Source organism: Diceros bicornis, chromosome 12, assembly GCF_020826845.1.
Source record: "Diceros bicornis minor isolate mBicDic1 chromosome 12, mDicBic1.mat.cur, whole genome shotgun sequence".
In the NCBI taxonomy this organism is placed as follows: Eukaryota; Metazoa; Chordata; class Mammalia; order Perissodactyla; family Rhinocerotidae; genus Diceros; species Diceros bicornis.
In genome coordinates this window covers 38,312,781-38,326,893 of record NC_080751.1, presented here as the reverse complement: position 1 = coordinate 38,326,893, position 14,113 = coordinate 38,312,781, and the positions used below count along the sequence as shown (strand labels likewise).

At 53.6% G+C, this 14,113-nt stretch overlaps 1 protein-coding gene across 2 annotated transcripts in view; it reads left to right on the top strand.

The window, feature by feature from the left end:
* TTC7A (tetratricopeptide repeat domain 7A) overlaps positions 1-14,113 on the top strand; it is a 121,528-nt gene that overhangs the window by 42,533 nt on the left and 64,882 nt on the right. For both annotated transcript variants that reach the window (XM_058551295.1, XM_058551296.1), the window contains exons 6-8: positions 3,935-4,013; positions 4,780-4,937; positions 5,520-5,583. In XM_058551295.1, the coding sequence (XP_058407278.1) occupies positions 3,935-4,013; positions 4,780-4,937; positions 5,520-5,583 (301 nt within the window). The remainder of the gene's footprint in view (positions 1-3,934; positions 4,014-4,779; positions 4,938-5,519; positions 5,584-14,113) is intronic.

Below are 14,113 nucleotides of genomic sequence, written 5' to 3'. Positions count from 1 at the left end.
ACACACAGCCTGATTCTGGGCCAGGGTTTGTTCGAGGCCCTGTTCGAATATAGTCAAAAGTGGTGGCTTTGCTCAGAAAGGTCAGCGTGAGAGACCAGAACAAAGAGATCTTTCAGCTGGCCTCTCAGGGGCTTGGAAAAGCCCCAGCTCCACCTGGCAGGGGCAGCCTTAGACTGGGGGCAAGATCACTCAGGCTGTGGGGAGAAACCCCATGTGGTTTCTGTTTCCCAGAGGGGCGAGCTGAGATAGAGAGGCCTTCCTAACATCTCAGAATGGGTCAGCGCCAGCTGGGAGCCCGAATCTCTCCCTGTACAGCCCTGGCCACTGGAACCTCTCTGTTGGTTTTTATCTTTACAGACATTCAATAAAAATTGAGATTTGCCCAAAAGATGCCTGAGGGTGATTATTTACTTTGCTAAAGAATTCCTGGGAGCTTATTTAGATACCACAATCCCTTGTAGATTACCACAATCCCTTATAGATTTGGAAATAGTAAAAATGCACAACTTTTTGGACATAGGATCTTGTTAAAAGGCAGTTCTGATTCCTTCATCGTGTGTGTGTGTTGACACAAGCAGGGTCTCTGAGAGTCTGCATTTCTCCCAAGCCTCCAGGCAGTGCCGGTGCTGCTGGTGTGGGAGCACTCTTCCAGTGTTGATGATGTAGAGACTAAAGGCAGAGAGAGGCAAAGTCCTTGCACTGGAGCAGGAAGAAGGGACCACGGTCCCTCTTGGCTCTGGCCTCCTGGTAGAAGCCTGGGCCAGGCTGCCAGGGAGGAGGCTGACAGGTGGCCCACAGAGTGGAAAATCACCCACAAATTCTGGGAGCCACCAGCCTCTTCTGGGCCGTAAGGCCATGGGGTAGCCCCGGCATCCAGCCTGCCTCAGCCATGGCCATTGGCCCAGCTGCCAGGGCAGAGCTCTGCTGCAGGTGAGTTCCCAGAGCCAGCCATTTCCTCTCTTCTGGGATCTCGTGCAGTCTGTCTTTTTTCTCTCTCCTGGAACTGGCTGGTGTCAGGCTATGCCCTCAGCTGGCTGGCCTATGGCCTATGGCCTGCTGTCCAGCTCTGGGTTCTTTTCTACGGCAGAGGCCTCAGTGGGACTGAAAGGCCTCTGCTGCAGACTCAGGCTTGTGGGGGCTCCCAGCCCGTCTGCAGGCGCATGGTTTGTCTACTGGGGAATCCTGTTCGTATGTCCCCTGTGGGGTAGGGGATGATGGAAGGAGAAAGATGGACACAAAGCTGAAGGATCCCCTCGGGAACTTCTCTTCCTCCCCCTACTCTTAACCTTCCATGTAAAATAATGTGGCAAATTAAGATAGGTAATATGATCTTTAAGACCCAAGTTAGAAGGAGAATGGAAAATAACTAATATTTAGTAAGCCTCTACCACATGTCTGGATGTGCTTGGGGCTTCTCGTATGTTCGTCTTCCTGACAGCACTGTGGGCAAATGAGGAATCCTCTTCCTACAGATGGGGAGACTAGGACTCAGAGAGGCTGCCCTGCTTCCCAAGATTACAGATTTAGGATCTGCCTGCAAAGCTGGGGTTTCCGTGTCAGGTTGTCCCTTTGGAATCTGGCTTCTTAGAATAGGAGAACTAGAAGACACTGGGCAACATCCAGACCAGTGGTTCTCAAACTTGAGTGTCCATTGGAACCCTCTGGAGACTTGATAAATCCGGATTACTGGGCTCCACCCCAGAGTTTCTGATTCAACAGGTCTGGAGGGGGGGCCTCAGAATTTGCATTTCTAGTAACCTTCCCAGGATGCCGATGCTGCTGGTCCAGGGACCACACTTTGAGAACCTGTGATCTAAACCGTTGTTTCTCAAAGTGTGGGATGAGTACCTCCAGTGATACACAAGGTGGTTGTAAGTGATACACAGACTAACTTTTTAAACGTACTTCTGTGTTTGATATCTATTGGCAAAAAAATAACCAGCACACCGAATCCATGATTTCAGGTATTTTTGATTAAGGTGAGATATCTACTGAAGTAAAAAGAAAGAAGATATAAAGAAAAGTACTGCATAAATAATAACACTGATGGTGTGCAGCTCGTAGCAAAAATTGTAAATGTGGTGTGCAGATGACAGACGTCTGAGAGACACTGATCTAAACTGAGGGACTGATTTTATAGAGCAGGAGACCATGTGCACAGCCCACAGAGGTGAGCTCGCCTCCCTGGGCCACCTGGCCGTCAGTAGCCACATCCAGACTTGAACCATCTCTAAGGGTACTGTGGTGTCCTGTCCTGCTTGCCCCTCCCAGTTCTTCAGAAGCTCTGGGCAGACTAGGGAAGGTCGTTGTCACTCTGACTCCACCCTAGGAGTCTTTGTCTCCATTCTCAGCCCTACAAACAAGGGTCTGTGTTTATATTATTGGTAATTTGCATATTTGGGGCTTGCTTGTATGAAATCAGAGGTTCCCAGAAGGCAGGGACTTGATCTTTTACAGCTCCAGACCCCAAAGCTCCCAAGAATTTGTTTTGTGCGTGAAAGTTGCAGGAGGGGCTCGTGTGGCTTTTTTGGTGGCCAGCTTTGGCTTTTCACTCTCTGTGATCTTTCATTTCTGAATTTGCTGGCTTGGCAACCTCTGCTTTCCCTTGTGTGCTGTGATCCAGGAAGCTGCCGGAGCAAATAAGAAAGGCAGTCCTCAGACATTTGCTTAGCACAGGCTGGGTGCCAGGAGCTGTGCTGGGGCCGAGCTTCAGGAACGAGACAGGAGCCCTGCCCTCAGAGGGGCACTCGGTGCACGAGGGGTCAGCCTATAAACGGAAAATGACCACGCAATGTCATGCTTGCTTCAGGAGAGGAATTAACAGGGTACAAGTGCTACGCAGTTAGGAGGGGCAGGTGTGGGGGGAGTCTGGGAAGGCCGCAAGGAGGAAGGGATGTTGGAAGGAGTTTTTTCAAGGATGAATAGGGGAAAGGATGTTTAAGGCACTGGGAGAAGCCTGTGCCAAGATCTGACGTAGGGAACTGTGGTCGATTGTTCAGAAAGGACTTAATAGAGTGGGAGATGAGATGGGGACAGAGGTGAGGGGCAGACATGATAGCCCTGGGACGCCCTGCTGAGGGCCTAGACTGGATTCTGTAAGCCCTGGGGGCACCAAAGACAAAGGGGACAACCTGGGGAGGAGCAAGATGACTTTTGCATGTCAGGTAGAACCCTCGAGGGGCTGTGGAAGCAGTTTTTCAAACTGCAGGCCACTACCCATTAGTGGGTTACAAGATCTATTTAGAGGGCTGCAGCCAGGATTTTAAACAAGAGGAATAGGGGGAGATGTAAAATAGAAAATATCAAAGTGGATTGCACATAGTAGAGTTAGGTAATGTGTTCAGAAACTTACTTCAACTTTATTAAGAAAAATGTGTGTGTATACTGGGTTGCAGTGTCAAATGTATTTCTTACTATGCGTCACACTTTAAAAAGCTTGAAAACTACTTCAAGGCTCAGAGGGCTGACTGGAGGGGGTGAGACCGTGGTGTGGTCATCCAGGCCCAGTGACGCAGGCCGGTCTAGGGCCCTGGTGGAAGGGACCGAGAGGTGAGGGTGTATTCTAGTGTTGACCGCGTGTGGTGGGTGAAGATGGAGAATTTGAGGCTGACTTAGATGAGAAAGTCTGACCCCAGCCCAAGGCTCTTGGGCCAAGGTAACACCTCGTTTGAAATAATCTTGGTTCCCTTCTGGTGGTGACTAGAGGCCTGAGTTACGGGGTGGGGGTGTTGGAGGAGAAGATCCCTCTGCTCTTTGATCGATGATGTCCTGGCCCTCTGGGGTCCTGGTGTTACAGCTCTGACCTTTCATTCCAATTATTGAATCTTTTCAAATAAAACTCAGGCAGCCTTCTCCTAGTGTCTGCAGGTTTGCTGAGGATGTCTTTGTGTGAACTAGGCTGGTAATGACCCTGCTTCTCCTGTCTTCCCAACAGGAACATCGTGAAAGGCATGAAAGAGCTCCGGGAGGTCCTACGGACTGTGGAGACCAAAGCAACTCAGAACTTCAAAGTGGTAACGCAGGGGAGGACACAGGGCTGGGTGCTGGCTGTGGTTGGTTTATTCAGGGGTCGATTTCAGTGGGAGACAACGAAAGTCCTAGCGGGGAGCCCCTGAATCAGGGGTGATTACTTGTGGCAGACATCATTATTCCATCTCGGTGTCTTCCCCACTAAGCCTGGGAAGCATCCTTCTATCACAGCACTGCAGACAGCCCCTAGCGTTACATCAGTGTTAAAACCTACTGCCACCCTTCCCTAGCAAGGTGATGTGCTGATTCTTAGGGATTTCTTTATGATCTTAGTAAATAACCTTGATTCTTCCTTCCTTCCCCAATTCAGGCCTACCTTCTCAGTCTTTCATTCACCCCCAAATCAGAGCAACAGCTGCTTCTCACTCTAGAATCAAATATCAGAATGGTATCTGGTAGAGAGAGCTACCTGTGCCCGTGGCTGTATGCTCTGCAAGGGCCTGTGAATACTTAGAGTATGCTGGGCTCCATGGGGTCAGGAGAAGGAGGAAATGTACCCTCTTGTCTCGTAGAGGAGAGAGGATAAAGGGTTAAGTAGGAGCCATCAAACGCCAACAGGGGGTGGGGTAGCCTCAGTGCTGGAGACATGAGAAGCAAGGAGGCTCCTTGGGAGTGGGGTGGTGTGCCCCTGGTGGGGGGGCACGTTGCAAGGCAGGCAGATTTGGCTGGGTGGTGAGTGGAAGGCGTTCCAGGCTGCGTCAGGGGAGAGCCCGACGTGTGCCTGGGTCTGAGTTCCTCCCTCTCTGCCAGATGGCGGCCAAGCACCTGGCCGGGGTCCTGCTGCACTCCCTGAGTGAGGAGTGCTACTGGAGCCCCCTGTCCCACCCGCTGCCCGAGTTCATGAGCAAGGAGGAGAATTCCTTCATCATGCAGGCCCTGCGGAAACCTCACCTCTACGAAGGAGACAAGTAAGCTCTGCCAGACCACACCCGTCTCACGCCACACCCAGGTTTCAGTCCCACTGGGGGCCCCTCTCTCTGCCCCCTGCTCTCCTCCAGCCCCCACAGCTCACTGCCAGGCAGGCTCTTCAGTGTCAGAGGAGCCAACTAGACTAGAGAAGACAGGTCTCAGGGTGGGGTTAGGGGGAGAATCCTATAACACATCCAAAGGCCACACAAATTATTTGGGGGTTACCCGCCTTCCTAATAGTCTTACTACACCTCCTCTCTTGTTGGTGCCAATAATTGAAGGTGGGGTCTAGGACGGGCCTGGCAGAGCTTCTTTCTCGCTCTTCCTTACTCCTTGTCCTGGCTTCACACAGCACTGGGTGCTGGAAGAGCTATTGCTTTCCAAGGAGCATCTGCAGTATTTCTGGCCCCGCCCACCACAGCCTTTCAGATCCATAACTTGGGGGCATGATAAAGAGCTGCTGGAGGTATCCAGTGCCTGTGAATTATGCAGGAGAGGGTCACCTTACCAGGGCTGGGGCTGACTCCAGGGCAGAAGGCCGCTGTGCTGCCTCTTGAGGGCCCTGCGTTTGTGTCTTCCAGCCTCTACTGCCCGAAGGATAACATTGAGGAGGCCCTCCTGCTGCTGCTCATCAGTGAGTCGATGGTAAGCTCCAGGGCCTTCTTCCTCTGCCCTGTGGGATAGGGCTGGGGGCTCAGGCACAGGCCACCAGGTCCTGGCTGAGCAGGCCTCCCAGAGACGTGCCTGAAGCAGGATTCTTGGATCTGCTCCGCCACACAGGGGTGAGGCTCACTCGTTAGGTGTGGGTCTGGTGCACAAGGCTGCGTTTGGGGGCCTGGGGCCTGCCCCTAAATGAGTAGGGACTGAGCTAAAGAGTCCCCACCCACCTCTTCTGGGATTACAAAAGGTGATTATCAGCAAGCGAGTTGTATACTTTGAGCAGCTCTGTGTTGGGTTCTATGACCAATATGGGGGGGTGGAAGGAGCATGTACTTTCAAGGCGGAAGGCCCGGATTCAGGTTCCAGCTCTGCCATTGATTAGCTGAGGGCCCTGGGCAACTCACCTAATCCCTTTGAGCCTCAGTTTCCTCACCTGTAAGATGAGAGTAACTCACAGAGGTAAGTGTGCCTGCAGAAGGAATTCACTCCTTCACACAACTGCTTATTAAGGATCATCTGCTTTGTGCCAGCTGTGTTCTAAATGCCAGAGACACAGCAGCAAAGAAAACGGAGATGAGTCCCTGCCCTCGTCGACCATGCATTCTAGTGAGGGAGCTGGGCAATAAATTAACTAACCGAAAGTCCCAGGGTGTCAGTGTCTGAGTGCCGTGGAAAATAAAGCAGAGGGTGGTAAGGTGTGCTGGACAAAGCATGTGTGGAGTGCTCTTTAGATTTTTCACAAGACCCATTTCCCCTGCCCTGAGACAGGCAAAGACACACACACACACACACACACACACACACACACACACACACACACACACACACAGGCTTTGGAGGCTCAGTGAAGGAGAGAGATGTGGTTGGGTGGTCCAGGAGGAGGTGAGATGCAGGATGGCCTCGTCTGGGATGCAGGATGGCCTCGTCTGGTCTGAGGAAGATGGAAGAGGGGTGGGCAGAAGCAGCAGAATCTAGATGTGGAGGTGCTGTCCACATGGAGTGGTGTGGGGGTGTCCTCTGATGTAGGGGCCCGTCAGAGCTTGTGAGCTGGGAACCTCCAGGTTGGAAATTAGGTTTTTTAAAACAAGGTATCTTGGAGCAGTGCATGGAAGTGGAGTTTAAGAAACCAAGATCCCATGAGTTGGGTCCCTGATTAACCAGAAACGATCTGGGTGCCCAGGACCAGAGGACTCCCCTCGACCCCAACCCTCAAGCTGCCCTATATCTCAAAGTGGAGAATGGCCTTTTTCTAAAAGGTGGTCCACATTTGAAGCCAAGGTGAATTTTCCTGAATGTGTGGTTTCCTTCCAAGCAGCTCTTTCTCTTTTACAAGAGGCTGTGTGGCTGTCTGGCGTGCCCAGGAGACTAGGGGGGTCCAGGCCAGCTGGCCTGGCAGTGTCCTGGGAATTCCCCGTAGCATGCAGAGCAGAGGAAGTGCTCAGACGCCGTGTGCACAGTAGCTGGGAGGAGGCACTCTTCCAGGGCTGGCTGGTTTGTTTCCTCTTGCTCACACCCAGCCCGTCACACATTTAGAAACTTCAGGAATTTGGGGGAGAGCGTTGGCGTTGGACTTAGCTTTGGTGTCTCATCCACAGAGGGCTTTCTACCTGGATTCTAGATCTAGCTGCTGTGACTCAGAGCAGTTTCTCAGTGACCAGACCACCCCTGACTTCTCGCTTGCCCTTGTTTTGCACCCTCCCTCCCTGCATGTCACATTCTTGATCAGGTGTGGGTGCCACTGTGCTGGCCTCCGGGCTTCTGCTCTGACCCCTCAGCTGAACCTTGAGGGTCAGCCTGGCCTCCATCATCTGCAGGATTTTCCTCATCTCCCTTTGATGTTGGCTGGGTCTGGCCTGCAGACAAGAGAGAGAAACCTCTAGAACAGAAGCTGGCTGCCTTGGCTGCTGCTTGGGTTCTCCTAAGACCTGCAGAATTCATTATGCTGTAGTAAAAGCTATTCCAGCACAGCTAGCCCAGGAGGCATAACCATGATAGCTCTCCACCTCCAGGGTCACCAAGGCAGCTGCTCCAGGAAAGGTGTTTGCAGGTTTCCTGAGCACGTCAGCCCCTATTTTGTGGTTTGGATCTCAGGAGTAGCCTGCGTGGGGTCTGGGTGTGGGGCTGGTACCTTGGATATGGTTTTTGTTACCGGCTGACTGAGTGATGAGAATGAATAGGGGAGTCTTTGTCTTGCAAGAGGTAAATAGAAACCTTACAAATGCTTTCACAGAAATGCAAGGGACATGAGTTATAACTGGTTGAAGAAGATCTGTGTTATGGACCCAGTTTTGAGTTTTGGGGGCCAAAAGTGCATTTTAAAATCTGTCCATCCACCCACCCACCCACCCATCTAACCATCTGTCTATCCATCCATCCAGTCTTATTTGAGCAGCTCCAACGTGCCGGGCCATGCTCAGCACTGGAGGTACAGTCATGAATGGTTCAATCTTAGCCCCTGTCCCAGATGGCCTCCCACCTAGTGGAATAGGCATCCAGGGACATGGAGGAAATCCTTGTCCCCAAATCAAAAGGGATTACCCCAATCTGCTGAGCCCCAAATGCATATTCTAGTTTTTGAAAGAACCGTATATCAAAACCAGGCTGGTTTTCTCAAACAGTTGGGGAACTAGGAGGTACAGGAATGTTGGCCATTTCTAAAATACCAGTCTATGGCATGAAATATGTGCTACAGCAAACTGAATCCTCGGGTGCCTATTTCATTCAGCTGGGGGAGAAGTTGCTGCTGGTGTCGGGCTCTTGGGAACTGAAAGGCACTGAGGCCTGGGTTTGGCGAGGGTGGGGTGGGTAGGGGAGCCTCTGGGACCCTGCAGGTTAACAAACTAACTTTGTGCTGTACCCCATGGGAGGCATCTGGTGATTTGAATCTTGAATTTGCCATTCACATCCTGTGTGGCCTGAGGAAGTTTCTCACCTCCCTGATCCTTAGTTTTCTCATCTGTAAAATGGGGCTAATAAGGCCTCTCCTGCGGGGGTTTGGGCGGATTAAGTGAGAAAATGAACACAAAGATGCTTGGTACATTGCAGATGTTTAACACATGTTCATTTTGTCCTGATGAATACTAGGTTCCTTAGAAAACATTTAGGAAAAATCGGTTTGAGGATACCATTCAGTTAAAAAAAAAAAATAGTGCTTCCTGGGCTTGATTCTGTTTGGGTCTCAGCAGATGAGCACGGGTTGTTTCAGCGTTTGGCACCTGGGTTGCCCTAACACGAGGCCCTGCTCTGCCGCACTGTGATGGTAAAGGGTCTGATAACGCTGCCAGCTCAGAACACCCGGTTCAGTGGAGGTGGGAGAGCCTCGCCTCTCGCTGGCAGGAGGAGCTGTGATATCTGCCGCAGGAGCCTGATGCGGCGGGAGAGCGGGGGTCAGCGTGGGCCTGGCCCGGGTCGCTGGGTGGATGGGACACATCACAGAGCATGTTATTTCTTGGCTCTGTGGACTGGCAGCTCGAGAGCAGTGGTAATCATGTCTGCTGGTGGGGGACGACAGCAGGAGCGGAATGTGACGGCGTCTTCCAGGGAGGGGCAGGCACCGGGCACAGGTGCTGCGAGGAGATCCTTTGCAGGGTGATTGTTGTGGGGTGTCAGCAGCAGGCCGTGGGGCTGGGTCCTTGGCTGTGGAAAGGCGCTGTCCAAGAACAGGGCTGAGCGGGGCCCTGGACACACTGGGCAAGGAGCCGGTTCTCTGCAGAGAAGCAGCACCTGGGCCTGACTGGGAAACCCAGCCTGTATTTTGCTTTGGTTCTTCCACAAGGAGAGCCATCCCAGGGCCTCTGATGGCATGGACGAGGGTACTGGACACCTCCTCGGAGGCACCTGGGGGCGAGACAAGAGCCTAGGGGTGAAGTCAGAATGTCCACGTTCTAGTCTAGGTTCCAACCCGCTATCTGTGTGCCTTGGGGAGCCTACCTGGTCTCCCTAAGCCTCACTCAGTCTTCTCCTCTGTCAAATAGAGCAATAGTGCGTGAGAAATGCCACGCCTCAAGAAAGCGCTCCTCAAGTTGGTTCCCTTTCCTTCTTTTACCCTGTGTGTAATCCAGGATTAGAGAAGAGGAACAGGGCTGGGCAGACGCGAAGGTGAGTGCTGTCTGAGGCCCTGCAGTCAGCAGAGGGTCGGAACTGGGGCTGGCACAGGAGGCCCAGGAGGCAGCAGGAGCACAGGACAGCAGAAGCTGTCCTGGACTGGCCATCAGAGGTTCAGCCTTAACTCCCGGGGACTTTGTACAAGCTAGTTCACCTTCTGGGGCTCAGTTTCCTCGTTTGCAGAAGGGGCGTCAGTGGTTCCTCCTGTTCCTCCCTGGGGTTACTCTGAGGCCAGATGAGATGATGACAGTGATAATTCAGCTCCTAAAATGCATGGCACATGCATAAGGGATGGCTATTTGAGCAAGAGTTGCCCTGCCTTTGGTTTCAGGTGGGCTGTCCCGCCTGGAGAAATGGAGATTCCCTCACGGGCCTTTTCATGAAGCCCCGTGTTTGCTTCATGGATACTTGCCCCAAGACCCCAAGTGGGTCCTGCTGGCAGTGATGCGCTGTTGGATGAGGGGGGATGGGGAGCAGCACGTTTCTTTGGCTTTTCTTTTTCTGACCTGCTGAGGGCCTGGGGTGAATGTCCTTTAGTCTGGGGAAGGCTGACCCTGGGAGGACAGCCAGAGGGGCCAAGGCGGGGAGCCGGGACAAGTGCTGAGCCGTGCCTGGGATTAAATGTGTGGACTAAATAAGAACAGTGCGCCCCCAGAGGTGGGAGGCCTGAGGGTGGGCCTGGGGGTTTGCAGGGAGAAAGCAGGGGAGAATCCTGCCATGATTCCAAGACTAGTAAGGAGTACGGTGGTGAGAAGAATATTTAGTGTCCATATATTGTTTTAAGGGTCATAGGTGCATTCACATCTCACTGCACATGATCTGGAGGGTTTCCTGGCAAGACCATTTAAATGGTGGAAGAGGAAGGGTGTGGCGGAGGCTAGTTCAAGGCAGGCTGTTGATAGAGCGGGAGCGCTGTGTGGCCTAAGGGAGATGAGCCGGGGGAGGAGGGAGCAGGACAGCTGGGGCGCCCGGGGAGGGCCTTCAAGCCTCAGGGTGTCCGAGGCCCTGTCCTCTGAGGCTTGCTCTGGCCCCTCAGCTGCACAGGAATTCCTACCCTGTCACCAACCCCCAGGGCTTCCTTCTTTCTACCCAGTTCCCCCTCCACCCCACCCTGTTGCCGTGGTTACGTACTTAGGCGTTGCCCAGCCAGCACCGGAGCGTGTCTCCGCAGCCCTGCCCCAGAGCCATAGCAACCACTCAGTAAACTTCTGCTTTTGGTTTTCCTTTGGGGAACCACACTTCCCGCTTGGCACAGGTGCCAAGTCCTGAGGACCCCTGAGAAGACACCTTCCCTGCTGTCTACCCCTTGGGGGGCCCTGGTCCCTCCGCTGTGGAGATGCTGCTGTCATCCTCTCCTCTGTTCCTGTTCTTTGACCTAATGCACGCCCAGTCCTGAAAATCCACCCCTCCCTCCCACGAGGCACACATTCAGAGACACTGTTCTCTTAAAGGTCAAGGTCTAGGGCGACAGGAGGCAGTATCCACACCAGCCCAGAAATCTCTCTCGAGTGTCACTTGTTCTACAGATGTGGACGGAGGAGCGTGCTGTGTGTGAGCCTGTGCTGGGCTGGGAGTCTAGAGACAGCGAGACATGTCCTTGCCCAAGAGCTGGCAAACCAGTTCGGCGTGTGGGGGCCAGGGTGTGTGCCCAGTGTTGGGAGAGGACGAGAGGGACACAGCCTCGCATGGTGAGATAAGTCAGGGACAGCACTGAAGGGACAGACACCTGAGTTGAGTTGTGAGGAGCCAGAAGGCGTCCAAGTTGACGGAGGGAACAAAGACAGGCCGAGGTGAGGACAGGGTGCTGGGGGGAGGACTTGGGAGCTGGGGAGGAGGAGAAGCTGGCTAGGAGGGCAGGGCCTCATGGTCAAGAGCCTGGTATCGGGCTGGCCGGGTGGCGTCGTGGTTAAGTTCGGCGCATTCCGCTTCGGTGGCCCAGGGTTCATGGGTTTGGATCCCGGGGCGCGGACTTAGACCGTTCATCAAGCCATGTTGTAGAGGTGTCCCACATACAAAAGAGAGGAAGATGGGCACTGATGTTAGCTCAAGGACACTTTCTGAGCAAAAAGAGGAAGGTTGGCAACAGGTGTTAGCTCAGGGCCAATCTTCCTCACCAAAATAAATAATAGATAAATAAATTAAAAAAAAATTAAGAGCCTGGTATCACAGCCACAGAAAGGAGTTTAGATGCTATCCTGGGCAGTCTGGGTGGGGGCGTTGGGAGTTGGGGTCTGGCAGGGGCTACTCGTCAGGGACAGGCCAACCCACACTGAGGCCTGTGGTGACAGCTTGCTGCTCACCAGCCCCGAATGAGACTGCTCTGTGTGGATGGGTCCCCAGATCCTGGATGTGCCCAGCCTGGCTTCTCCCCATGCCCCAAAGAAAAGTCACCCCTGCAGCCTGCCTGCCCTTCCCTCTTTCCATCAGGACCTTCTCCCACCAGAATTCTAGGTCAGATTCACGGGGCTATGCTTTGTGTACTACTGCTGTCAGTTTCCATAGCCTCCTTGAGAGCAGGGACCGTGTCTCCCATCCTCTCATTCCTTAACCTCCCATGCCCCCTTCCCCCCATTGCTGCCTGTGGAGGCCACCTCTCTGGGCCCCACCCTGGGCAGCCAGAGCTGGGGAGTTACTGGAGGTGGAGGCGTGGGGAGGTACATGGTCAGGCACAGAGCAAGTTTTATGTTCCTACTTCGCTCAGTGAAATAGCTCCTGCCAAGCCTCTCCTTAGAATTTCTTCTGTCTTCCTGTTGGTGACTGTGTGGGTGGATTTCACCAGGAAGGAGGGGGATTTCTCTGGCACTTTCCTTCTTCACTCCCCTCCCTTAACCCTTTGGAGTTCCTGGCCAGCTCTTGTTTACCAGGCTGGCACCAGTGCTCAGACTTTCTGGGGATCTTCTGGCATCCCTGGCCCCCTCTCCTGGAGCTGGTCCATGTCCATGTGGGCAGTGGGCAGCCCTCGCCTGCTGTGGCTGGAGAGGCAGCTGTCAGGACCCCTGGCCACTGCTGCCTTACTGCCCGAAATGCCCCTGTGGGTGAGTCACTTCCTTGGGTCTTACAGACATTTTGGCTTCCGGAAGCATCTATGGAAACGCACTTCAGGCCTTCATGGCAGGATGCATCCAGAGCCTACAGTCCAAAGGCTGTTGGGCTCCTACCTCTGCAGCCACTTGCCCTTGGAAACCTCATCTCCTGACCTGAAGGAGAGGCTAGTAGACCTGCCCAGAGGGAGGATGTGAGGACCATCTGTGGACGGAAAGGATTGTCTGGATCTGACCAGCGAGATTTGGGTTTTAAGGGCCAGCCACTTCACTTTTCTCTGTCAGGAAGGCCAAGTCCTTGGTTCTGAGGTCCTGTGTGGGGAAGTAGAGGAGGGTGAGTCCCAACACATGGAGAGGGTTCAGACTCTTCTACAGAGGGAGGAGGATGGTGGGAAGAGACCCCTTTGGCAAGGGGAGAAGAGGCAGGAGAGGAGAGGATGCGGGAGCAGCCAGCAGGAGCATCTGGCCAGAACCCAGCTTTGCTTCAGCTCAGGCACAGCCTAAGAATGTGTGTATGTGTGAGGGGGAAGATGGGGGTCCCAGAGCATCCCCAGGCTGGTCCCTGCCCTGTTGCTGCTCAGCTCTGAGCCCCCCATGTCTTGACTCCTGTTCAGCTACTCCCAAGCCTGAGTGCTTTCCCCAGGGTGTGAGTGTATGGCGGTGGGTGGTGCGGGGTAGGACTTCGTGCCACAGGCCACAGAACAAGAGGGTCTTGAGTCCCTGATGGTGAAATTTCAGGCTTGGTGATACAGAGCTCCCCCCTGCAGATTGCACAGAATCGCTCTCTGGAAGCATGGTTTCCCTCGCCCTCCCCTCCCTGAGCAGCCACCTGGCGACTCTGAGCTCCTGAACTCCTGGGTGCTGGGCGCCAAGCACAGAGGCCTCCAGCGTGGGGGAGATTTTTTGGGGAGGAGAGTTCCGTGGTCAAGGATAGGGTCTGGGCTGGACACGGGGGTGAGGGAAGGAGGTATGGAGGTCCTCATCAGAGGGGCTTTGGGGACTCGCAGAGGAAGAGAGGAGGGCACCAAGGAGCCGCAGCCCGAGCTCCCCACTCCCCGTGAGTCAAGCCCCTGATCTGTGCTGTGGGTGGACATTCACAAACGTACAAGGAGTATTCCACAAAACAACCGGCCCGTACTCCTCAGAAACGCCAGTGTCCTGACAGACAGAGAGGCTGAGGGACTCTTCTAGATGAAAGGAGACTAAAGAGACGTGGCACCTGGATGCGAGGTGTGATCCTGGATTGGATCCTGGGACGAGGAAAAGTAAACTACTAGAAAGGCCACCAGTGGGACAGGTGGTGGAATCTGAATATGAACTGATGTTAGGTGACAGTAGCATCAGTATTACAGTCCCTGAATTTGGCATTT